The 26,606-nt window shown below is 43.2% G+C and overlaps 1 protein-coding gene across 3 annotated transcripts in view; it reads right to left on the bottom strand.

Moving 5' to 3' along the window:
• Positions 1-1,100: 1,100 nt before the first annotated feature.
• Positions 1,101-26,606, bottom strand: part of RTN1 (reticulon 1) — a 166,872-nt gene continuing 141,366 nt past the window's right edge. For 2 of the 3 annotated variants that reach the window (XM_028508017.2, XM_036010565.1), the window contains exons 4-9: positions 7,752-7,959; positions 4,856-4,994; positions 3,353-3,422; positions 2,574-2,620; positions 2,430-2,488; positions 1,101-1,414 (exon numbers count right to left, since the gene is read on the bottom strand). In XM_028508017.2, the coding sequence (XP_028363818.1) occupies positions 1,372-1,414; positions 2,430-2,488; positions 2,574-2,620; positions 3,353-3,422; positions 4,856-4,994; positions 7,752-7,959 (566 nt within the window). In that variant the 3' untranslated portion in view covers positions 1,101-1,371. Of the gene's footprint in view, positions 1,415-2,429; positions 2,489-2,573; positions 2,621-3,352; positions 3,423-4,855; positions 4,995-7,751; positions 7,960-22,287; positions 22,475-26,606 lie in introns of those variants that run through there. The other variant, XM_028508018.2, reaches the window with a different exon arrangement.

The following is a 26,606-nucleotide window of genomic DNA, read 5'->3' on the forward strand; positions in this document are numbered from 1 at the left end:
AACCTATGCACAAAACTGGTCCAAAGCAGCCTTTGTAAGTTTTCCTTCTTTTCTCTTCCCACGTTCATTCCTCCCACTGCTACAATTTCATCCACTTCTTCCTCATCACCCTTGACTTTTGACTCTGACAATGAAACCAAGTATGCAAGTGGACTTCCGACCAAAAACAGAGCAGTTGTTTGAAGACTTATCTCAGTGATGACAGGAAGTGTAGTCTTTCTTATTCCCGGCCCCATTCTCAGTGCTTGGCACACAGCAGGTGCTCAGTAAGTAACCACCAAAAGAGTTCATAGCAATTGCAATAACTTCATGCCAGTGCTGTGTTACATGTTATTATAAGAAGTTTTGGAAGGATGTATGTCATTTTCAAGGAAAAAACACTATTTAAAATATCTGCATCAATCCCATCGTCTAGTGTGAAGAGTATTTTCCAGTGTTACTACTCTCTGGTGACTTCTACTACTAGCCCAAAGCAGCCATACACCAGGCTGGGGTGGACCATGTGGTCCAGGAGCCAGGAGTGAAGTGAGCACTTGGTCTCAGCCTTCCCAGCTCGTCCTCGGGAGATTTCATCTCTTATGACCTTTGCATTTTCTGGTAGGACCACAAGGAGAGAGGGAGAATTCTCACATTTAGTAACATTTATTTACTCTTCAGTATCAAGTACATAAGTGCAAATATCCAGAGTCCATAGTTAAGTCCATTAGGAACTACAGAGAAGGGAATACAAATTGTAATAAAGTTAACATGCTGGTACTTTCTCGTTACCATACATGTAAGTCAGCCCATCAGTCCCACACAACAAAAGTACTGAATGTTTGTTTTTAGTTTATTTATTCAATTCTTTTAAGTTATACAAAACTGATTACCCTAAGTTCAGGCGACAGTTTTTACTTTTACACTACGTGTGTTGGAAAAACACTAAAACATCAGTCTACAACTCTATATATTGTTATTAAAGATAACCCGACCAGCAACTGAAGGACAGAAAAGCGATTTCCACTGCGGGCATCAGTGCGCTGGGCAGGGCAGGCCTGGCCCCAGGGAGCGTCAGAAGCTGCGGAAGCTGGGGGTGGGGGGGGCACAGAGGTTGGACAGACAGCTGGGGCTCTCACCATCATGCACTTTGCTGTGTAGCGACACCAAACTAAAAACCACATCTAATAAACTTTTCTCTCTACTTTAGTGCTTGACACAAGTGACTTAAATATCCTAAGAGTACAGAAACAGCCTGAAAACAGCTGTTTTCACGTTTGTCTGTAAGATTATGGTACTGGGGGGAGAAACAATCGATGTGCTGGAACACGTAAGAACAGAACTGTTACCGCTCAGGACATTCCTGTCTGTGTCCCGTCCCAGTGTGATATCAGCTCACTCAGTGTGCCTTTTAGCGCCTGGGATTTTCGCCTGAATCCTAAAAAGACAGCATGAAAAGGGCATGAATCACAAGTGTTATTAATGGCATTTTTTGTGACACTACATGTTGTTGCTAAGCTTAGGTGATTAATTCAATATTTCAAAAATTATCATTTTTCATGTGAGTGTTCATAAACACATTTCTTTTCTGATTTTCAATTACAGTTGGCATTCAATATGATTTTTGCATTTGTTTTGGGTGTATAGCATAGTGGTTAGGCAATCACATGCTTCACAAAGTGTCCCCTGACCCCGATATTTCCAGAACCCACCTGGCACTGTACACACTCATTACCAGGTTATTGATCATGTTCCCTGTGCTGTCTCCACATCCCTGTGACTGCTCCGAAACCACTGACTGGTTCTGCTCAGTCTCTCCATCGTTTTTGCCCAGCCTCCCAATGCCTCTCCCCTCTGACAGCCATCAGTGTCTGCTCTCTGTGTCCATAACCATCAGCTGCCAGAGGGGATGGGTGTTGGGAGACTGCGTGCAAAAGGTGAGCGGACTAAGACATATGAGTTGGTAGTGACAGAACAGTCACAGGGATGTAGAGTACCGCACAGCGCATACAGTCATCACCATTGTAGTAACTGTATGTGGTGTCAGGTAGGAACTTGAGGTCGTATCAGGGGGACCACTTTGTCAAGTACATGATTGTGTAACCACTGTCCTGTACACCTGAAACTAATACAAGATGTTAATTAATGCAAACTGTAACTGAAAAAGAAAATGAAGAAATACATTATGTGATTTGGTTGAGTAAAAAGAAGAAACCCTTATTCATCATAAAACCTGAAATAAACCAGCAAAAGTTTTGTTTGAGAGTTTTAAAATTTATACTTATTTTCTGAAATAATACCATTGGAGAGAGCATGAATATGACTCATGTAAGTGAATGAGTGATCATAAATCAATCTATCATTTTATTATCCTTTTATTCCCCCCACCCCATCCACTTGTATGCCTGCTTAAGACAGTGTCTCCTTTTTATTAATTGCAGCATGCAACTTACTTTGCCACAACAGCATTTATGTGAGTCCTCACAAGTCCCAGATATTGGTCAATCTGTGCCTACAGGAAGGAGGAAATCATGAGTACATCCAAAGTTCATGAGGTCAAAATGTAATATGAATGTTTGACATCACATAGAACTTACCTGGTGCTTTACATACACTACAGGTAGAGTAAACATTGAAACCACAGCTGGGATAAAAAACAAAGAAGAGTATCAGGATTCTGAGGGTTATCATTATATAAGCTTGTACATACAAGCTGATACAGTTATGCGGTATGATAGCATTTATAATAGCCAGCACTCTAGATAAATGAATACAGGGCAGCTCATAGGGAAACAAGGGGATGCTGAGCCCTTTGCAGGCATTAAATCGTTATCCTGAGAACAAGGTAGACCAGGGGTGTCCGAACTTTGGCATCTCTGGGTGACACTGGAAGAAGAGTGCACATAACATTTATTATACGTGACACTGCGACACATAATCACAAGAAAATCTCACAATGTTTTAAATAAATTTATGATTTTGTGTTGGGCCACCTTCATAGCCACCCTGGGCTACGTGTGGCCTGTGGGCTGCCAGTTGGACACTTCTGTGCCCTCCTAAAATGACAATGGATTTCTGTCCATAACTGCCATTGTAAACAGATATATGTATTCATATATATCTATGAAGCCAAAAAATGCCCAAAACGTTGCGGCTACAAAAAAAAAAAAACTACTCCAGACTAAGGAATTCATTATGAATGTGTACTATGTACTATACTCCTTAGTGAACTATGGTCAGGGAAATGCTCCGCACTCAGGGAAATCTGGCATTTGTTCCCAGGACCCCATCAGCACAGGCTAACCACTAACAGCCTAGGAAGCTCTGTGCTCAGGGAGGGTGTGCGGGAGGGCGCAATGCTCTCCTCTGTCCTTACCCATGAGCAGCAGGGTCAGGCCGTTGAAGAGAGCGCCAACGTAAGTCAGAAGCCACATCAGGACTGCAAACTGAAACATGAAATGACTGTAACGACTTCTCACACTGTGACCGAAAAGTGTCTCATTTCACTGACTTCTTTTTGGATTAGAATTTGAGGCAAAATATATCATGATTTCAATAGGAAATGAAGGTGCATTTAAAGCTTGTCACAGAATTGCTGGAAGAGGATCCTGTCTTTCCTTTTCTCAGAACCCTTTGGACCTCTCTGCTGTAAGACCCAAGGGACTCAATGAGATAACAATCTAGGGCAGAGGTCAGCAATCTACCGCCCTCGGCCTGTTTTTGTGCAGACCCATGAGCTAAGAATGGATTTTACATTTTTAAATGGTTGAATAAATCAAAACAAGAATACCATTTTGTGCTGTGGGAAAATAATAGGAAAGTCAATTTCATGCACTCATCAAGTTTTACAGGCACATGACCACGAACAGGCATGTACACATTGTCTTTGGCTGCTTTTCTGCCACAATGGCAACAGAGCCCGTGGGCCACAAAGCTTGAAATATGTCCTACATGGCTCTTTGCAGGTAAGGCATGCTGACCCCTGCTCTAGCTCACAATATTTACATTACAAATACCAGTAGAAATGTCACTTTAAGAGCCCTCTGGTAAATAATCATGTTCTCCCTGGTATCTCTCCTCAGTCATTACTTGGTAAGATGTTATTCCAGGAAAGCACCTTGGGGGTCAAGGCCACATCACTCACTTTTCCTTCTGCGCTTCCTAGGACAGTTACCAGGAAGCCCACAGTACAAGATTCCTGCCTGGTATGTACAATGTGTTCTGGGAGCACAGGGAAGTCACGACAGTCTGGCCAGGGTCCTGTTGACTGACTGTGGTTTTATATATAAGCTGAGGGTGGTTAGGCGGCCAAAGCGGCTCCTTCAAAGAAGTGAGGTGAGTTCAATGACAGCACCAGGAATGACACTCAGGTGCCTAGGGCCTCTGCCCAGGGGCTCAGTCCCACAGCCCACACTGTGTTAGGACACTTGGCCATCTCACTGTTAGTAGATTCCCGAGTTTATTTCAATGGAAAAGCCCCTGGGTTTCACATTCCTCAGACTAGATTTTTATTTTTAAATTAACTTCAGGAAATCAGCAGAGGAATTGAAAACGGCAAGGAGAAGCCACCTGGTAAAGTCACAGGCAGTAGAGAACTAGCAGCTGTGGAAGCCAGGCTGGATCCCAGCTCTGCCAGTGACTCACTGGGCAAGCTCGGGCAAGGGTCTTCGCCTCTTGGAGCCACTGTGCCAGTGTCCATAAAATGGGAGCTGAGCCTGGATGAGCTCCACGGTACCACACACCTGGAAGTCTTCTGACTCTACAGTGTAATTACCAATTGCATTGTAGCCCCCATTATGTGGGTTTGGGTTTATTATATTATACCTTTAGAAGAAAACAAAACTCAAGACTGCCGAGTGAATAGCATAAGCAATCATACTTTTAAGGAATCCACCAGGTCCTGGACGAGGAAGAGTCGCCTCAGCTCTTTAAGCGTGTTGTTCACGTAGAACTGTAGGCAGTCCGTGTACTTCTGGATCTGCTCCTGTGAGAGGGTGATCTCGAGCTCCAGGTAGGCCCTGCCAACAAACCGTCCCCACAGAGCGCTCCATCAGACCGAATCCCAGAACAGCCCAGTTGCCCTGCCTTTTCTCCGAGCGTGACAGCCGGTCACCCTGGGGGTGTATGCCAGCCCGTGGGCTGCAGGCCACCTAACCCAGGGCACTGCGGGATGTGAGGATCATGGCACCTAGTGGGTGCTCTGACTGCTTCTGCTCCCCAAGGACAGTATGATAGTCTGAGCTGGCAACTCACAGCAACCGTCCAAATCAGCTCATTCGCTGAATGCACTCGATTTCCCTGGCCCACTCGGTAATCGTGAAAGTCCTCATTTCTTCTTGGCTGAGTAGACGTGAATTATGTTTCTAAACAGTTTTCTGAAATGTCTGAAAATCCTAGCTGCCAATTATTGTTTGTCTTCTAAAACACTTGAAATCTCATATTCAAATTCTGGAAAGTTCTCCCAAGATTTCATGTAGAGAGCTCTGAAAACTCAAGTGAGCTGGGCCATATTAAAATGCTCACTGGTTCTGTTAAGAGAGGTATCTGTACTTGTTAATTTTGTTCTTTAGATTCCACATATGAATGAAATCATACACAAATAGAAAAATAGAAGCGGTCACATAAATACAGAAAACAGACTGACAGCAAAAAAACTCATAGACACAGACAGTAGTGCGGGGGTTCAACAGGGCACGGGGGTGGGGCGGCAGAGGAGCGTGGAGAGAAAAGAGCCGGTGACAGAAGACCTGACTCTGGGTGGTGAGCGCACAGCACAATTGCAGGTGATGCATGACAGAAGGGTCCGCCGGAAACCTACACAGTTTTGTTAGGAATCTCACCCCAATAAATTCAGTTTAAAAAGAGAATCATGTACATAAATATTAACGCCCCCCCCCCCCCAAAAAAAAAGAAAAAAGAAAAAGAAAGGTATCTTTGGTAACTGCATTTTTCATTTGTTGGAAAGGATCAGTTTAATTCCTGGGTTAATAACCAGGCTCCTCAGAAATAAGCAAGTAGTCGGTCCTCCACTTTGGCCTCGGTCCTCCCAGAGGCCCCTCCTCCGCGCTCCACCCTCCCTGTGCTCTGAGACAGGCGCGGTCTGCCGCAAGGATATCCTGTGGTTCTTACAGTGCTTACCTGACTGTGGGAATTGGGGTGGAAGGAGGAAAGAAAGCAGCATTTAGCTCGAGTTTTGGAGAGTTTACATTTAAATATTATAGATGTTCTCCCGTATAGAAAAAACAAACAGAAAAATATTGATTTGTCTAGATAGTATGTTTTGATTCAAAACGTATTTGGAATTAGGTATTTCTTTTACTGAGAAAAGCAGTTCAGCCAAAGGACAGCTCTACATTTTAAAATGGTCTCCTAAAGGAAGAGAAAGTAGCTAGGCAAACTGTAGTTACACTCGTGGTCCTATGCTGGATATGGGAAGAAATACACCAAATGGAAGAGAAGCTCCCCCTGTAACTTGACTCTCTCGGGGCCCAAGAACGTGGGAAAAGCCATCCTGGCCTGGACGGCTGACAGCAGAGGCGGGGGCAGGGCAGGACGCTAAATTCGTGTCTCTTGTCACATGGCACTCCGCTCCACTCTTCCTGCCTTGGGATGTGACCTTGTGTAGACAAGTTAGAGCCCCAAAAGCCCCTTAGCTCTGCATTGGAAGAAGCTGAAATACATCCCAAGAGCAGGAACACTCAGACTCTGACTGGGTTTGACATGACAGCCAGGAGCCGGGGGCTGCGAAGGGATGTCCCGTACACAGCCGTTTCCCCTTGCCGGAGCCCAGCACACTGAAGCCTGACTCAGCTGACTGGTGAGGGTGAGCCACTGCAAGGAGGCTTCCCGGTGAATTCTGGGGCTGGCTGAGAAACCACTGTCATCCTGAGGCAGAACTGTCCCTTGTTACTGGAGGTGGGGACACCTGCAGTGCAGCCTGCACTCTAGGGCCGGAGCTGGGCAGGGGTGGCTCTGACACAGCTACAAGTGCCCAAGTTCATGATCTGGAACCAGGAGGTAAACTGGGGAGCAGGTGGGCGGCATGCAGCTGGCAGAGCTGATTCCTCCCTCTGCCACATTTCCTGTGCTCTCTGAGTAAACCGCCTTAAACACATGTGCTCCTCTTCACTGTTCATTCCAGTCACATTTCCCCGGTATAGAAATGCAGGCAAGGGAACATCGTAAGACTATTAATGAACCTTGCACCACTAAGAAAATTGGCCCTTTGGTGTTAAACTTCCAGAGACAGCATAGAAGTAAAAGTCCAAACACCCTGGTCCTTGCTCTGTGCTGTTTACTGGCCATGTGACCTTGGGTGAGTCACTTTACTTCTTATTTACAGGTTTTTCCACCTGTAAATAAGATTATAATGCCCTGCCTCCTTCATAGAGTTGGGGGGATTCACTGTCGAAACCTTTTTTAAATTATAAAACATTGTATACATATCATGAATTGTGATTACTATTAGTAATAATTAAAATATATTAACACTAAATATAAACTTGTTAAATTTCTATAAATAAATTTATTAAATTTAAGTATTTACCTAGTAGTAATTAAAATAAAAATCAACAGAGCAATAAATTTTAGAATAGGGATGATGAGTTTGTTTTGGAAATTCACCAGAAACATCAGATATCAAAGACAGGGTGTTAAAGGGGGCTCTTAAGAGGTCTCGGAGAAACAGGATCCAACGTGTAGGGGAGGGAAAGAGAGGCAGAGGGAAAGAGCCCCGTGAGAGGCTGGGCAGCGGCGGCTCTGGCTGGGACACTCACTTGAAAGGGTGGCCCTCGTCGGTTTTCTGCACAGCTTGCAAAACAGACTTGTAGATGCGGAAACTGATGGTGGCCGAGAGTGTGGCCAGGGCCAGGTAGGCCACGACACTCACGACGCTGAACTGGGTCAGGGAGAAGAGCAGTAGCAGGCAGCTCCCAAACACTATCCCCGTCTGCTTGATGTCCCGCCAGTACAGCAGGTCGATCGCTGTGGGAAGGAGACACAAAGCACACACCACTTACCACGGGCAGGGCCTCAGGGGCTGCTGCTGCTGCTGCTGTGGCGGCGGTGGTGGTAGCGGCTCACCGGCCAAGGTTCTCAGTGGCCTTCGGGTCCCTAAACACGAGTGAGTGGACATGGGGCTTTGCCCAGGGCACTTACTGTCACTTCATTTTGCTTTAGAAGTATCTTTTCTATCCCTGTAGATAGTTCATAAATTCACAGGTAAGAAAAGGCTATGGAATCTCCAGCAACCATATCTCTATGAACGTATCCCCTTGGGCTACGCATTCTGTAGAGGGACCCAAATTGTGTGACTTTGGAGTGAAGCTGAAAATACAGAAGACTGTGTGAAGAACCAGTTCTCCTCCTTTGGGTGGCATTGGCTGTGTGTATCTTGATGCCCTGCTGACGATTTTCTGTCTCCATGGTGGCTTGTGGCTGTGTACCTCAGTCATACAAGTGTTTGTGCTGCTAAGAAAGAGCAGCCGCAGTGAACAGAGAGGTTCAGGCAAGTGGTGCCTTCGGGAGCGTGGTGGCGGGTTTCTGCCTCCAGAAACCCAGGAGCTGACATCTGGATTAAACCCCTTTGTACATCATTTGTTCATTAATATTTTGTGACTTAAGAATCTGGAATACAAACTTTAAAATCTATATCACATCCATCATTCACTTATTTCCCTCTTTCAACTTAGAAAAAAAATAAATTCAAAAGAATAAAGCCCTGGTGCTTTAAATGTGATACAAAATGGAAATATTTTGAATATCCCAGTCACCAGGTTATTTTTAAAAAGCACAAAAGCCTTGCTTAAGAATGCATGGAAATTTATTGCCCAGTTAGGCAAATGGTAAACTTTTTAATTGAGATAGGATTGACGTATAACATTATGAAAGTTGAAGGTATTGATTTGATATATTTGTATACTGTAATGTGATTACCACCGCAGCATTGGCTACCACCTCTACTATGTCACATAGTTAGTTTCTTTTTTGTGGTGAGAATGTTTAAGATCTAGTCTCCTAGCATCTTTGAACCATATCGAACACAATGGTGGGCTACAATCTCTATGCTGTCCATCAGCTCCACATCCTACTCGTCTTCACATATGAGTTTGTGCCCTGTGACCAACACCCCCACGTCCCCCCCTCCGACCTTCAGTAACCACCATTCCTCTCTGTTTCTCCATGAGTTTAGATGTTTTAGATTTGGCATGCAAGTGATGTCACACAGTATCTCTTTGTCTGACTTAACTTCACTTGGCATAGTACCTTCAAGGTCCATCCATGTTGTTGCAACAATTTTTTTTTAGAATGCTATGTTAATTGATTTTTAGAAAGAGAAAACAAGACACAAAATTTCCATCGGGCAACCAAGTGAAGATGGTAGCTGCTCACACCTCCAGCTTTACGTGCAGTGCCCAGCGGGAGGCATCTGCCTGACGGAACTGGATGCCAGGCATCGGCCCCAAGGAAAATGAAGGTGACGGGCAGAAGAGAGCAGGGAGCCGCTCCCATCACACCCTTGAGTGTAACTAGCAGACAAGGCCCCATAACCTAGTGAAAGCCCTGGCACTGCAGAGGGGACACAAGAAAAGTTACAGAGCAGAGAATTACCCTAGACAGCAGACTTACCTCAGGCTGGCTAGAGAGTAAATCAGGTTTAAGGGTGGGGAGGCTCTGTTATGACAGTGGGCACCCCAGCAATCGGAAGCAGCAGAGAGAATTGACATCTAAGCTTATCGGTCACCCACCCCCTCCTACTCCCCACCCACCACCACTACCTGGTCCAGCAATGACATGAACTCAGCAAGGTTACTGTAGTCAGCCATTCCCTGGGCAAAAGTTTGCTCCCTTTTACCCACAACACTTTCACAATGTAAGAAGTAGAGGAAAGGCCCTGGCTGGTGTGGCTCAGTGGATTGAGCGTGGGCCTGCAAACCAAAGGGACACTGGTTCTATTCCCAGTCAGGGCACATGCCTGGGTTGCAGGCCAGGTCCCCAGTAGGGGGCGCCAGAGACAACCACACATTGACATTTCATTCCCTCTCTCCTTCCCTTCCCCTCCCTCTAAAAATAAATAAAATCTTTAAAAAAAGTAGAGGAAAGAATCATAAATATTTGGGTGAGTGAAACAAAGCTTTTTTCTGCTCTTTTGAGTGGGGTCAGTTCTACAAACAGGTCCCAGGAGCAGAGGAAAAGCAGTGCTGTTCCGAGTGAAAGTGGACCCGAGCAGCTCAAACCTGTGTCGTCTGGGCGTCAACTGTGTTTTCAATCCACGTTTGGGCATCAGTGGGGGCAGAGAGCCCTCTGTACTCATACTCCGATTCTCAGCTGCTCCAGGGTTAGCGTCTGTAATCCCTGCAGCATTCGAGGGTCAACTGTATGCTCTAAGGCAGCCTGACTTGTCGAAAGGGGGGGTACTCCTAAGGCTAGGTGTGCTGCACCTACCTCTGAAATGTGAAGGGGCATGGGAAGCCTTGTGAGTAGATTTCAGGCAAAGAGCAGAGAGAATTTGCTATTTCCAAGTGAGTCTCCACTTCTCGGATTGCTTAGCACCCATTAAAAATAGTAGGTGGAGGGGAGCAAAGCAAGGATAAACGGGGACAGAAAGGGACTGTGTGTGATGGGCACCCGATGCAGAATGCAGATGTTTTGTTGAGCTGTACACTTGAAACCTGTATGGTTTGGTGAACCAATGTCACCCCAATAAACTCAATAAAAAGTGGTATCCTTCAGAAGAGCCTTCGGAGTCTCGGCCTCCTGTTTAAACAGCTCTGGAACAGCAGGTGGCGGGCCCAGGCTTCCCTTGAAGAACTGAGCGGGGAGCACGAACTGTTAACTCACCAGCATTCGTTTGGTACTGAATCACCACACAAGAGGTCTTCCAATCCACTTGCTAAAGATGCTGGAGGTTTCTAATGGGGAGGTTAACAAAAGAGCTGTCCTAGAACATCAATGGGATGTTGACTCAGGGCACTTTAATGACATGATTACCTATTTACATAGATCCTCAAATGTTCGAAATGCATTCAGGTAGTGCTTAATTTAAGCCTTACAACGAACTCCTCAGACAGGTATACAGGAGTCTCCCCTATCCACAGTTTTACTTTCTGTGGTCTACTGTGGTCTAAAGAAGTTAAATGGAAATTTTCCTAAATAAAAACACATATAATTTAAAATGAACGCTGTCCTGAGTAGCGTGACGAAATCTTGCTCCCTTGTGTTCTGTCCCACTCGGGATGCGAATCACCCCCATGTCCAGCGCATCCACGGCTGTATGCGCTCCCACCTGGCAGCCCCTTAGCAGCGTCTACATTATCGGAGGGGCTGTGGAGGTAGCACAGTGCTTGTGTTCAGCAACCCTCAGTTCACTTAATAACAGCCCCAAAGCCAGTTACACAGCTTTAATTACAGTGTGTTGTTACAGCCGTTCTACTTTATTATGTTTTGTTGTTCATCTCTTCCTGTGCCCAACTGATAAACTAAATTTTATCATAGGTGTGTCCATATAGGAAACAACAGTACACATAGGGTTCTGCACTACCTGAGGCTTCAGGCGTTCTAAGGGACCGGAACGCATGCCCCACAGATAAAGGGGGACCACTCTCTAACAATCGAGGAAGTTACACATTGAGAAACTTGTCTACTGACTAGTTAACAGGAGAAGCAAGATCAGAACCTAAGTTTGAAGATTTCTCCATGACAAAACACTTGCCTCTCTCACATTTTATGGCTCTATGTTAAACGTCCCCGAAAGTATGCAAAATTATTCTGGGCAACCTGATTATGTTTAAATCTGCTCCCAGAGCTAGATATTTAAAATGAAAATTTTCTTTAAGTAAAAATGTCTCATTATCAGCAGTGAATAGTTATTGGTCAGGTATTTATCCAGTAATCACAGGAATGAAGAGGTCATAAAACTTTGTCCCTGCTTTTAAGAATCTAGCTGGGAAGACTGGACACTCATTTAAAGAACGCCGCACTCATGCCAGTGCATCTTGTGTCGTCAGAGGTGGTAAGAGTTGATCTCAAGGAAGAGATCATGCTGCGATTGGTGCCATGGACGTGGGGTGGTTTGTGAGTGTGGTGAACGATTTCTTAAGGAAGTGGGGTGGGTAAAGGGAAATATTATGAGGGATTAGTTGACAAGAACACTGACTAATTAGCTGTGGGAGAAAGGAGGAAGAGCTAATTAAGGGTGAAAGCAACATTTCAAAGCTGGGTGACTGAGTGATTAATTTCTCTGACAAAAATAGGAAATCTGATGGTGAACTGGCATGGGAAAAGGCTGACACTTTACACCTTCGGGTTCTTCTGTGATGACATCAAAACAGGGCATTCTGACACAGCCTGGGGTAGAGATGGGACGGGGATCAGGGATGAGAGGAAGCTGACAATTACACACGATATGTATTAATCTTTTTAAAGCATGGAAATTAAATGATTTTTCCCCTAGGGCTTGCTTCAGTAGCCATGAGTTAAATGCCAGTAATATCACATTCCCATGATACTCAGATGAATATGTACAGTAGGCCACTGGAAATGCAGGACTGAAATTTAGTAAAAAGGGCTGACCCTACATTTGGATGTATTCTGAGTGGAAATGATGATCAAAGTCATGAGAATGGAGAAAACCTCCAAGAGAGGAGAGACTAAGGGATGAAAGAAACTGTGGTTGCTTAGGTGGTGGGAAGTTCGAAGTAATACAGAAGATGGTAAATAGAAGGGTAGTCTGAGGAGGAGGAGCAGCAAGTTAACCTTTCGGCTGAGCAAAAGCTGGAAATGTTAGTGGAAAGGGAGGGCTGTGCCACAGATGCGTGTGGAGGTGGAAAGAGTGTGACATGAAGTGGCTGGGGGTAGGTGCACTCAAGTCTTCCCTGGAAAATGAGTCCTGAGGTCTCCCTGAGTTTGAGGCGGCTGGGGCAGGATGTGAAGAGACTAAGAAAAGCTGAGACCTGCACTGCTCAGTAGAGCAGTGACGAGCCACAGGCAGCGCCCAGCCCTGGAAAAGGGCTAGTCCCATCTGAGATGTGCTGCAAGTGGAAACTACAGATCAGCTTTCAGACTTTGTCCGAAAAGGGGAGGAAAGTATCTCGTTAATGTTTTTATATTGATTTTTTGTTGTTGTTGAAAGGTTAATCCTATCGATACATTAGATTTAATAAAATATTATCAAAATCAATTTTACCTATTTCTTCTTTTACGTGGTTACTAGAAGACTTTAAATTACTATGTGTCTCCACATTTGGACAGCACTGATTCAGAATACGGTAACAATTCAAAGTGGGTAAAAGGACTGCCAGAAAGTAGAGGGTTTGGGCAAAGTCAAGCATCTCCCGTGGGTCCAATAGACAGGGATGGAGGCTGGGCGTTCTGGGCAGTGGACGGTGGGGCTGACCAGGGCTGTGACCTGGCAAAGGAGCACGGTCAGGGGAGTCAAAGATCAGAGGGGACAGAGTTCAGATGAAAGCCCTGGGCTCGGGCTGGGAACAACAGGCAGGGAAGATGGCTGGGCTGATGGGCTGGGAGAATGGCACTTGGCTGTGCGTGGTCAGAGTGCCGGGAAATAGCCGGAAGCTCTGGTGATTCACTGGGAAGGGTAGGAAGTGTTGAAGTGTGATCAGAGGAGAGAGTTTCTGTGTTCCCAATCTGCTGTGTGAATGCCAAGTTTTCACATTTTAGTTTTGTTTAGAGTGATGTAAGCTTATGTAGGAAGCTTTATAGTACCCAAACCAGAAAAATGAATATTTGAATAAAGTTTCCTTAGAATCTTAGTTAAAAAGGATATAAATTAATTCTGTAACTGCAATAAATTACCCCAAGTAGTCTTTGGGTACAACAAAGTACAGATGACTTTTCTCTTCCTTCAATGTGCTCATAACACAGAAAGGTCAGATGAGAAGCTGCACACCTGAGTACACGCTAAGCACACTCACCAGAACACGTAAATTACCGTACTGTTCTGCAGATTATAAAAAGTACAAGTTGCTTTGCCAAAAACCATTTGGCTTTGAAATGAGAGATCAGTGTGTCCTATCAATCTGACAGATGGACTGGGCTGGGTGGCCTCACCTTAGACCCCAGATCACAGGTGGGGCACACTGCAGCCCACCTGGTGCTGCTTTAGTGCGAATTTGAGTCAAGGGTGAACTGGCAGATTTGAAACACCAAAATCAGTGTGACCAGCATTTGCACAATCCAAGCAAGAACAGAAAAGAAAAACAGAAGTGATGCAAAGTTTTAATTAATAGCTAAATGAAAATACAATGCTATGCTAAATTACTAGAAATAAGCCCTTTGATGCAGTCCAAAAAAGTTAATTTCTGAAACTATTTTAAATGTAGTCCATTATATGATCCAATAGTGCCTGCAGTACTCAGAAAGTTTACCAGAAATATATGAAGTAGGAAGACAGCAGTGCAGATATTCATACTTTATTTATAAGGCAAAATGTGGTAGCAGTTATAGAAAATAGCAGTAAATTGTGCATAAGTGTCTGCATTATTGTACCATATTCTTAAATGTATTTATTTATATTTCATCTTGGTCCAAAAAAGATTTCAAGTAGCATCACTTGCTGTGAGAAGTTAATGTACTTTTTAAAAACTCTGAGAAAATCCTGTTCATAGGTAATATCAACATTCCAAATAAGGGGTCTTTGAAAGGTGACATTCAAAATGATTACAATAATAATAATAATAATATTTAAAGTCATCTGATTTACTATATATTTTACTGATTTACTTATTGACTGTCCTCCATTCTAGAATGTAAGTACAGTGGGGGCATGGGTTTTGTTCATTGCTTTATTTCTAGTACCATGAAGAATATAAGTAACACCTGAATACTTTTAAAAAAAAAGGTGACATGCCGTTGACTTTTACTTTTTTAGTAAGCTTCCAATGATTGATTCTAATAATTGACTACCTTCAAAAAAGGATCAGAAGGCTAGGAAAACCTCAGTTCTTTTTATAACCCAATGTCCAAAGCAGTATTTCTGATTTTCACGAGGCAAACAAAATATCTCAAAAAGTTAACAAGGAGAAACAGTAACTTTCCCTACTTCAACCTTCCTTCACTTTGCTATCAAACTGGAGAAACATGACGGGAATAGACGTACAATACTTTCCACAGAGACCTTCCAAGATGACGTCTTCTCTAGTCAACACATTCGTGGGCTTCCTGTGCCTTGGAAAGTCTCTTACATAAATTAAGGCTTTAAATGGTAATTCAGCCACCCTGAGCCCAGAGTGGAAACTGCTGGACGGAACTTTTGCCAATAAAACACCTGCCGCATCCTCCAGGCCCTTCCTTCACAGCTCCTAAACGCAGCCCGTGTGCTCTCCAGAGAAAACTGCCAACACCGTTTCTGAGCGCTTAAGTAATTCTATAGGTGTTTTGAAAGGGGAAAGACATTAAGCCTGGTGCTGTGTGTAGACAGTGAAAGGACACGGCATTTAACCCACACAGATGATCATCTACTCTATATGAGCTTTGGTGGAACAATGAAAAATGAAGGATTTGATTATCAAAGACACAGCCAGCGAGGATCTCCAGTACTTGTTTTCCATTGGAGACAAACACAAACATATTCTTCTAATGTCTACCCTTCAGACTGGGCTGAAGGCAAAAACCGCTTTTAGGGTTCTGTGAATTTGGTGGTTTTCCATCTAAGCACTAGGACCACATTATCTCCATGCTGCCAAGGTAACACAATGATGCTCAGGCCCATTGTCATGGTGATGGGTGATGATGGGGTGGACCTGGCCAGGAAATGAAACAGCAGGGCCGAGTATTTAAGACAGTGTGGCCAGCTCCTCCTGCTACAACTCCTGCAAATGGGCTCCTTTGGCGGAGTCTCACAGGGCAACTGGCATCAAAGGAAGAGATGGCCATATGGAGAGGAAACCAGGCTTTGGGCACAGAGTCTCAAGAGAGGCACCCAGGAAGGTTTGCAAGGTATTGTACAGTTAGTGTCTTCATGTGCTTTTTCTTTCTTTAAGCTTTCTGGCAGTATCAAAATACAAACCATTCATTTGGTCGGTGGTCATCAGTCATAATTAGCTGCAAAATCTTAAACCTCAGCCACACCCTAAAATTCATCATTGCATTGGAATGGAAAAGAATCATGGAGGTAGATAGTTGTTAGTGCTATATAAAAAATGAGGATATTTAAAATTTTGACCAAGACTGTAATGGCAAAACTAGTTCTTGAACTAAAAAGGTGTAAGATAAGGATAAGGAATGATTTCTTTGTACTTCCATTCTGTTCAATAAAATATTATATCCATCCTGACCCCTATTACCACTAGATTTGACCTGCAGTTTGATGAAATGCATCTGAAGACAAGATAGACAACGTGACCACATGTGAAACATGCGGTTGGAAAATGAGTGGAAGCACAATAAATTCTAAAAATTTTGATCTACTATATTTGTACTTCTCATTTGTTCAACATTAATACCAGTTTGGGCGCAGACCTTGCAAGTAATGCTTGAAATATTTTCTTTAACCCTTTCACCATAAAGAAAGTAAAAAAGAATTTAAGGGTTTGATTGTGTGGAACATTAAGACAACTTTGCTCAGATTTAACTTAAAAATACAGCTCAAATATATTTGGAGGAAATAGAACTCTATACTTCTAAGTTCTAAAACTCTTAACAATGTTTTCTTATTCAAAATATACTCTATATATTTGGAATACAATTATAATTATCAAGGTTTTTAATGTAGCTACTATTAATGGTCGCTTTGGCAGAAAATGGCTCTTAAAGAATTATTAATGTCAAATTCTTAGCTTTCAAATCATGAGTTTAATTATAATACAATTTTATTTCTTTGAATGTTTGTGTGTATTTTGTAAGAAATGGAAAGGTGAGAAAATGTAAATATTAACACATGGCCCAATAAGCACATAACTTAGAGGAAATCATGTGGAGAAGGATGGGAATTGTGGTGGTGACACACATTTAATTATTTCCAAAAGAAAGGTGATATTCTGAAAACTATCTAACCACATTAGCTTTTGTTTGCTACATTCAGTGGATTTAGAACTTAGTTCTATTATAAACTAATTTAAAGTATATCAATTACTTTACAGATTCTGTCCTCAAATGTGTTAACTAATCCAAAGATCAAAAAGAATTGAGTAAAGCATATCATTTTGATTATGAGAAGCAAGTGGGAGTGAGGATGGCATGTAGGAGGTGGGGGAGAGAACCTGAAAAATCGATGAAGAGGCTGCTGATTATGATGAAAGATCCCACAATCCCAATTAACACAGAGTAATCATAATGCTTTAGTCATAGGGTATCAGGAATATTGTTTTTAATGAAAACACTATTAATTCATGAAAATCTGAGAAACATCATAGATTTGAAGACATGAATTTAGATCAGAATTTTTGTGACTCTTTCTCATGCATGGTGAATCTCCTTTAAAAAAAAAAGATACTGCAGAGAGTCCATCTGTCCAGTCTAAATCCAAAGCATGTAATTAAAAATGATTCCAATCCACTGACATTTATCATAGTTTTTTTTAATTTTAGGTAGAAATAACATATTATAAAGAAACATGCACTTGAAGTTCAGCAATTCTTTCTGTGTCAATTTCTTCCATTTAATTATTTCAAAATACATTTTGAAATACGTGCAATCTTGTTTTATGAAAGACGTTTCGGTTGCCTGCCTGGCCCTCCAGCTTCATTTGACATGGTACAGAGATACCAGATTAGAGTCAGCAAATGTTAGCATGGATCATCTGCAGGTGGTAGGACTTTGGGTGGTTTGTGGCTTTTGTTTTAGCCTCTCTCTGTACAAATGGAAATTTTCATAATGTGGCATTATTCTCTCCCAAAACTTTGAAATGTTCCCTTATAAGATTCTCTTGTAAGTGATAATACATTGTGAAAAAGAATACTTTAACTTTTTAATAGAATAATAACCACTTACATTTGGTATATTATCCTTATATGAGAGTTTTGTCATTAAAAAAAAATCCCCAGATCCCCTGCTAAGCCAGTTCTCCCACTGGATCTCATTAGAATCTGCAGAAAGGAAGTTCATGAATGTAATTATTTATGTCATATTGTAATATCTGTATATATTCTAATATATTGTGTACAAAGAAAACACTATCTTTGATGAAAGGCGACATTGGTCTGCCTTGACATTTGTGAAACTATCTTTACTAAAGTAAAATTTGAGGGTGTAACAAGAGCTTAGGACAGTGACTGGCATACTGACGACACGGATGGAGACTTCAGAATGACAATGGTGATGACGACAACAACCGCATGTACTGGTTAAGATCGCTGCCTTGCTGGCAAATGTTGCTGCTCCTAAAGAGAGAACCTGCGTGAAAGTATCTCAGCAGAGGTAACGGAGCGCTCGCTTGCTGGAGCTCAGCACCACGGTAAGAGGGGTGAGAGCTGACACGGGCAGCGTTCCAGACCTGAAGCCAAGAGTCGCCTCTTCACTACTCAACATGCCACTTACCAAAAACCTTAGGGAAGTCGCTTACCCTTTTTGAGCCTCTCTATGTCCAAAAGAAAACAGAGAAGCTTAAGAAAAAAGACATTTGACAAATAAAACCTATGTAAATGTGAGGAATTATTAAATCCACACAACCACCATTACCTAGATAATTCATACTTTTAGAAAAGCCACTGAAGGAAAAGCCATCTCCCCCTGAGGCAGATGGAGAAGTGAGGGGCGAGGCCTGAGTCCAGCCTCTGGCGTTACTAGCTGTGTGCCTTGGCAGAAGCCTCAGCTGATTACCTGTAAAATGGGATAGTAATAAAATGTACACACCATGCTTATACACCATACAGTTTGTGAGGATTAAATGCAATGAGGCAAGTAAAGTGCTCAGGAAATGTGCCCAATCAATACTAGTACTGCTGTGGCTTTTAAGATTACTGTTTACAGGGGCGGACAACAGTAGGTTGAATTACCAGCCACCATTACCTAAAGATCAATCATAAGTAAGGATGAGAAATAATAACAATAATAAGGCAAACATTACACTAATAAATAAACAAATAATACAAGAATAAACTCTTTTGCATACTCACAACTATAAACCTACTGTTGTCCACCCCAGTATATGGGTGCTTTATCAGCTTACTGTTTTGCTGTGATTTCATTTTCACTGAGTAGAATGAGCTTTGCTTTATTAACCAATATTGGGCATTAGTGTCATTTTTTCAGTTGTAAGTAGAATCTGTATAGTTTACCATAATATGGATTTCAATCTCTCTCTTTAAATGTTCTTGTCTATAGCTGAAACCTTATATATTAGTAAAATAAGTGTGGGGTTCCTTTGCACACGCAGCACACTTCCTATACTGCACTGTGCTGGTTTCAGTGGAGCCTTCGTGTGATGTACAAGGGGCTGCGGCTTCTCCGTGGAAGGTTTGATAATTTGGAGGAAATCGGAAGCTCGCTTTCTTTATTCTGTTTTCCAATCAAAACTTTCTAATTTGAACAGTTCTGGAGGACATTATCAACAATGTTACATGGACTTCTTTTAATTGCCTTCTTGGCTGCTCCTAGATCACACCCATTTCATTATTTGTGTATTGGCCCTTGCTCTGCTGGTCTACGGACTGGGCTCACTAAGAAGTATTAAACACAACCCTGGCTGGTACGGCTCAGTTGGTTAGAGCGTAGTCCCATGAAACTGAAAGGTCTCGGGTTTGATTCCCTGACAGGGCACATACCTAGGTTGCAGGTTAGGTCCCTGGTTGGGGCACATGGGAGACAATCAATCAGTGTGTCTCACACTGATGTTTCTCTCCTTCTCTCTCTCCCTTCCCTCCCCTCTCTCTAAAGTCAATAAGCATGTCCTTGGGCGAGGATTAAAAATAAGGACTATTGCTTTTTAAAGTATTTTATTTATTTATTTTTAGAGAGAGGGGAAGGGAGAGAGAAACTGAGGGAGCAACTGAGGGAAGGGAGGGAGAAATCAATGTTAGAGAGATACATCAATTGGTTGCCTCCCACATGCCCCCAACTGAGAACCTGGCCCACAACCCAGGCATGTGCTCTGACTGGAAATCAAACTGGCGACCTTTCAGATTGCAGGCTGGCACTCAATCTACTGAGCCACACCAGCCAGGGCCACTTGAGGAGCTTTGAAAAAATACTGATGTTTGGCCCAACAGATTCAGAACCTCTAAGGGTACAGGCTTACTTTTGTTTTCTTAAGCTCTCTAGGTGATACTAATATGCAGCCAGGGTTAACAGCAACTGTTTTTGATAAAGGAACTAAAATGAAGATACATTGAAAATTCTAACAAAAATCGTAGGTTTAATTTAGATGAGAAGTTCTCCTAGTGGGGAGAAAAGGGAATATTCACTTCTTACCATTTCTCTTTTATGCATATAAACCCACCCACCTAGATGTTAGTCAGTTTTCCAGATAGTGGCTTTGTTCTATTTGACAGAAGGAAATCAGTGGTACGAAGACCACCAAAGGTCACTGCGTGCAAAAGGCCCCCAATGATTTTGCATTGATCTTTACAAGTAGCTGTGTATTGGAAATGAAAATGATTGTCTTCAATGGCTAAGTAATGGCATTTTGTGTCATTTTGTGATTATAAATGTCCATGAATTTGTAACCTGCCCTCTCCCATGAGAAGGTCAACTAAGCCAAAACACATAGGCTTACAATGAAATAGTGTCTTATATTCTGTACAAATAAAACAGAAAACCTGCCACCTTTTGGTACCTACTTTTGGTAAGAATAGAAGAAACCCATAATCACAGTCTAAAAACCAACTTTGTTATGTCTTTATGTCCAACTAAACTTGATATTATATGAAGCCATAGTTGGTTGTTGGGTGTGTATATCAAATGAACTGGATGAATCTAAACACGGAACAAGAATGAAACATTATCAAGGATTTTGTACAAATTCTGCCTTCTGTACAAAACATGTGCTATTCCATATCATTGTCATCATTCTCTAAAATTACACTCTTGAATTGCCATGCATTTCTTTATGTCCTAGCTTTTAAAATTATTAGGTCCATTTCTTTACTTTTGACAGTTGTATTTCCAATAGATCCATACAATTTGAGCTTGACTGTTGTATTTTATGTCATTACCACCCAAAAGACAAATAAGAGGCAGGGCGAATGTCTTCTTAATTCTAAGGTTCATGTTTACCTTTTCTCTGTTTAAAAAAATTACCGAAGAAAAATCCCACAGGGCATTAAAGATGAGAAGGTATTCTATTCTTTCTGTGAAATACAATTACAAGGGGAAGATGCCAGGTTAAAAAAAATAAAAAATAATAAAAACAGCTTCTGCTCCAGAGTATTCTTGGTCCCCTCAGGGATGCTGCAACCCTGCAGGTTAAGTCAAATGCGCCTTCTTCAGAACCGTTTTTGTTACATATTGAAAGGCACTACATCTTACAAACACTCCAGTTTTCTACACATAATTTATTCTCGCAAATTATCTCTGTCTCCTCTTAATCTCAAACTGAGCAAGGTGAAGGAGAGCATCTTAACGTAACAAAGGAGAGATGAATGTGTGAAGTATGAGGCTGAATAAAAATGGCTGAAAAGCAAACCAAGCGAGGCTGGAGGGTGGCCACACCCAGTGCTGATATGGACCGTTTCAAAATAAACCTGTTATACCAGAGGGCAGCGCTTTTTATTTCCCTCCATTTGTTCCACAGTGCCCATTATTAATAAATAGTAGTTCCAAGTTACCTGATGACAGAAAAAAATCCTGAAATATTTCCTAGTGAACCACCCTAATATTGGCTACGCCATCACATCTTCAGGATTTGGAGAGCTGGTCTGCATCTCCAGTCTCCTTTGTGTGACCACAAATAACAACCTTGAAATGGGTGTGTCCCTCTTAAAAGGATGCACTAGAGCCCACTCAGTTAATGGTTCTACCAGGAGATTGCAACCTTTCCACAGAAATAAAATACAGTGGGATGCATGGCACAATAAGAAAGCAATTTAACTCGGGGGATGAAGAGGGATTAAACAAGTATTGATTGACCAACGGATCCCAAAAGAGCTCCTGGAGGAGGCAAATGATGCATTATTAAAATACTAGCATTACAACAAGAAAACAAAAGGGTGGCGGTGGGATGTTAAAAAAAAAAGGAAAAAGAAAAAACATCAAACACCACCCATTTTGATTTTAGACACAAGTTTACTCCCCCCAACAGAAAGCTCTTGCGGATCAAGCATGCACAGGTCCCACAGGTGAAATGATGCACAATGGCGGAGTCCGGGTCCCGGGGTTCCCGCTAGCCGCAGGCATGCATTACTGAAATAAAGAGAATACCCTGACTTTTCCAGTTGCTCCACACACAGTCCATCTTGGTGGAATCAGCAGTGGCCTGCATCACGCGGGCTTTAGGGGCTCGCCGCTGAGGTCCTCAGGGGCGCGGAGCGGGCGCTCGGGCTGCAGCGCTGGGCTCGCGGTGGCCGTGCGGCTGCAGACAGACTGAGGCTGCACCAGCCGGCGCACGGCGAGGGGCGGGCGCGGCGCGGGCGCCGCAGTGTCCGCGGCAGCGAATCAGCGCGGCGCGGCCCGGGGGCTGCCAGTGCTCACGGGGAAGCGGGCGCTGCTCGACCCACAGTTTAGGCTCAGTCTCCCCAGGGGTGCTGCCCTGGTGACGTTTGAACCGCTTCTGAGAGGGCGTAATCGCAGACCGGACCGATGTGGGAGGTTTGGGAGATGGGCAAGGGGGCAAAGGCCCAGGGTAGGGATGAGCAAAAAGGACTTGGCCTGCTCCTGGAAGTCCCTGATAGGCTGGGGGCATATTCTAGAAATTTCTTAGGAACCCAAGAAACCTGTTGGATAAGACACAGTCGATGGCAGTAAAAAACGCCAGGCTTCCGCATAATGTTCCCCAATTGTCACTATGGCTCACTTGCCTCTCTCTCCCCCAATTCTTGACATTCGACCATGCTTCCTTTTAATTGCCTGGCATATTAAAACAATGACCATATTTTCTCTTCTCTGTTTTGGAATATTCCACCGTTATCCAAAACCTTGGTTGGCAACCCACAGTCCCGGTAAAGAAATCCTACTGCTCAGTCCCTGAGGGCTGTGTGTTTCTCCGGCTGCCTCTCTGCTCCAGCCAGTCTGTGGCATGAATGAACAAGCATGCATCAGAATGCAGTGCCTGTTGGCACCATATCGAAGCCCTTCTTCTCCCACACCTGGCGTTTTTTGGTCACTGCAGTGACACTCCAGTTGTGGAGGCACCCAAACTGAACTCAAGGAAGCAAAGGCATTCTGCCTCAAAACATCATCTTTGAGCCTGAGTGAGTGTGTGTGGAGCAGATGCAATGGAGGCTGGGCCATGTGTGTAGTTTGGTTGAGAAAGTTGGTTTCCAAGTCCAATGAGTCAAGGGCTTCTGGGGGCCGCGGTCACAATGCAAATGTCAATGGGGGGCGCAGAACCATGGGTGGTGACCTACTACCGAAACCCTTTATCAGATTACATGCCACAGCCTTGAGAAAACAGACAGGGGACAGATAGGTAGGTTTCTCATGAGGAAAAGTTAGAAAGGGCACACAGAGAAAGGAATGGAATCAGGGCATTGTCTGGGAAAGAAAGTCATAATGGAGGGGGCCCTTGAGGAGACCAGACACAGCATGAGGACAGAGGATGCCTGGGGACCACAGGGACACATAGAAGGAAGAGTGCCCACTTCAGTTGTTGTAGCACAGCCTGTTTATTACATTAGGAGTTCTCTCTCCCTCTTGGAGAACTGAAGCCTTCCGGGTTCCCAGAGGCGGCCCCTCCCAGACCCAAGTCTACATTTAGGGGTCCTGTGCCAGCGATTTCAAGGTTAACACTTGTAGATCAGATTTACCTTCCATTTTATGAGGCATATACAGTTTAAAACGTGATTTTTAGGATAATGTGTGTTCTGTTTGGAATACAAGCAGAAAAACTGGCTAGACCTCTCTGAATATCTCTTTAACACATCTGAAAGTATTCTTATGAAAGCTTAACAAGAATGACTTCAGGAGGATGATTTGCCACTTCTGAGCAGCTGAAGTCTTCTACAAGAAGAGGGGTGTGACAGGGCCCCCAGCAGGCTGATGGGAAGGAAAAGCAGTGACACATTATTACAAAGCACTTTTCAAAGTGACCTGCCCTAGAGACATTCGTGACTTTTTAATATTTATATTCCCCACACCCTGTCTCCAATTTTTTTTTTCATTATCATGATCATGTTTGGGAATTGTCAGCAAAAAACTGAAAAGACTGGCACTTGACGGATTCTCACCGCATAATGTGGGGCTGGGCGGACTGCAAACAGGTGGGGACAAGACTCAGAAGGACGGAGGGGGAAGGGGTCCCCAGGCGGGTTGTTGTCATACAGGCCACCTTTCAGCTGGAAGCCTTTGGAGCCTTGGCCACCAGGAGGCACTGCCAGCTCAATGATAGCACAGTCATCAGCCTTCAGTCCAGAAGGTGCCAGCAGGTGGCTTTCATGGTGAGTGTTCATTGTCCACCAGGTTACCTGTGCGTGCTAATGTGACAGTCAGTACTGAGCGACAAGTGAGACCAGCATGTCCCTAGCCAGGGGGAGGAGGCAGAGACAAGCTCCTCCTCAAGTGGAGGGGAACAGTGTCAGACTTCTTGGGCCATGTGTTTTCATTGGCAACAAAGTTGACTTTGGAATATTAGTTTAGCTGAAAGACCACATTCTTTTTAGTCCTGTAGGTCTGGAGAGAAAATCCTGACGGCACCCCAAAATCAACAGAGCAGTTTGATAGTTGAAGGTTGAGGAGGTAGGTGGTTGATGCATGCGACAGGCAGAGGCACACTAGTGATATAAGAATTGGGGGAGGCTTTGGATTAATGCTCAGGGGGTAAGAAAATCATAAATGAAATTATTGAAGGAAAATGAGACAGAAGAGTATGAAGATCTTGCCTGGGAATTAGGGGATGTAGGTGTTAGCCTCGCCTGTGCTGCGAAAGTTAGTTATGTGGACTTCAACAGGCCATTTTATCATCTCTGGACCTTTCTCTTATACAAATGAGTTACAGCTTTAGATGTTTGGTTCTATGAAATAAGAATTTATTTCCTGCAGGTATTGTAAATGGGTACTTTTTCTGCATGAGCACCCACACAGTACTAATTGAAACCTCTTGCCAAGATAGAAACGATAAAGTAGGGAGAAAACATATGCAAATTGTCCTTAAGCGGTGAAAGAAAACAGAAAGCAAAATAAAGCTTGCTAAAAGCAGGCAGGAAATGCCACTGCCTTTAACCCAGAGAACAGACGGGCTTTGTACCCTAGCAGTTTAGAACTCGGTTTAGGTGCCTGCCAGGAGAGGAAGTGAGTTCTTCAGTTTTCAGGATGAAATCATGCATTAGGCAGTCTGTTCTAAGGAAAAGCAAAATTGTCAAGTTTTGTAATCCTACCCCAGATTAAGACGAATGCTGAACACCCCCATGCCCAGAGTGGCTGTATCATGTTGTCTGCTACAGTATCAGGATTTTGCTGATGAGAATCAGTGGCGCCTACATTGGTATATTCACGCAATAAATATTTACTGAGTACTTCTGTATGCCAGATGCTGTTCCATCCACACAGCACAGTTCCTACATTTAAGAAGTTTACATGCTTATGTGTATTATGGCAGGCACATAATAATAAAAGAGGTAAATATATATTTCACTTGTGGTCAATTGTACTGAGGGGAAAAAAGCAGGTAAAAGGGGACACAGAATGGGGGTGGGGTGAAGGTTTGTTATTTTATAAGGAGGGTCAGTGAAGGCTCAATTCAGGGTAAAATTATAGCAGACACCTAATGGAAGAGGAGGAGAAAGCTGTTGTGACAGTGTATGGAGAAGACCACACTCAGATGCACAGGGAATGGATAGAATATAATGGCTGGTAACCTATGTCCACCATTCTCATAGAATGCCTTGACTTATTTTATTTCAGCTGGGACTGAAAAGTATAGCAATTAGCAGAGAAGGCACAGAACCAAAACAATACTTCATTATGATCAAAGAACACGAAGAACTCTGCTTTATGCCATATGGAATAAGGAAATTTAAAGAAACCACCACTTTGGTACAGAACCCACTGTACCAAAATAATGCATGACTTGTTTTCTATTCAAACAACAGATTAGCACTTGCTTGCCAGGTGCTCTCTCATAGGGTACATACCGTATTTTTAGGACTATAAGATGCACCAGACCATAAGACGCACCTAGGTTTTAGAGGAGGAAAACAGGAAAAAAAATTTTGAAGCAAAAAATGTGGTAAAATATTTAATAACCTGTGACCCTGCTTCACTGCTGCCCGCTGCCCCCCACACACAGCGAGTCAGGTAAGCTATATTCAGACTATAAGACACACCCCCATTTCTCCCCCAAATGTCAGGGGTGGGGGAGTGCATCTTATAGTCTGAAGAATACGGTACTTAGTTGTTACAAGATCTCTATGAGGTAGATAGTTTGTCTTTGTTTTTTAATTCTTTCAACTCATGCATTTATTCAAACTATAAACATTTATAGAGCCCATACTAAGTGCTACAAAGGGAACTGTCCACCAGGAACTTGAGGGGTAGGGGGAGTGGGTGATTTACACATAAATAGATCAGTGCAATCCACTGGTAGA

This window comes from Phyllostomus discolor, chromosome 1 (assembly GCF_004126475.2).
Source record: "Phyllostomus discolor isolate MPI-MPIP mPhyDis1 chromosome 1, mPhyDis1.pri.v3, whole genome shotgun sequence".
Lineage (NCBI taxonomy): Eukaryota > Metazoa > Chordata > Mammalia > Chiroptera > Phyllostomidae > Phyllostomus > Phyllostomus discolor.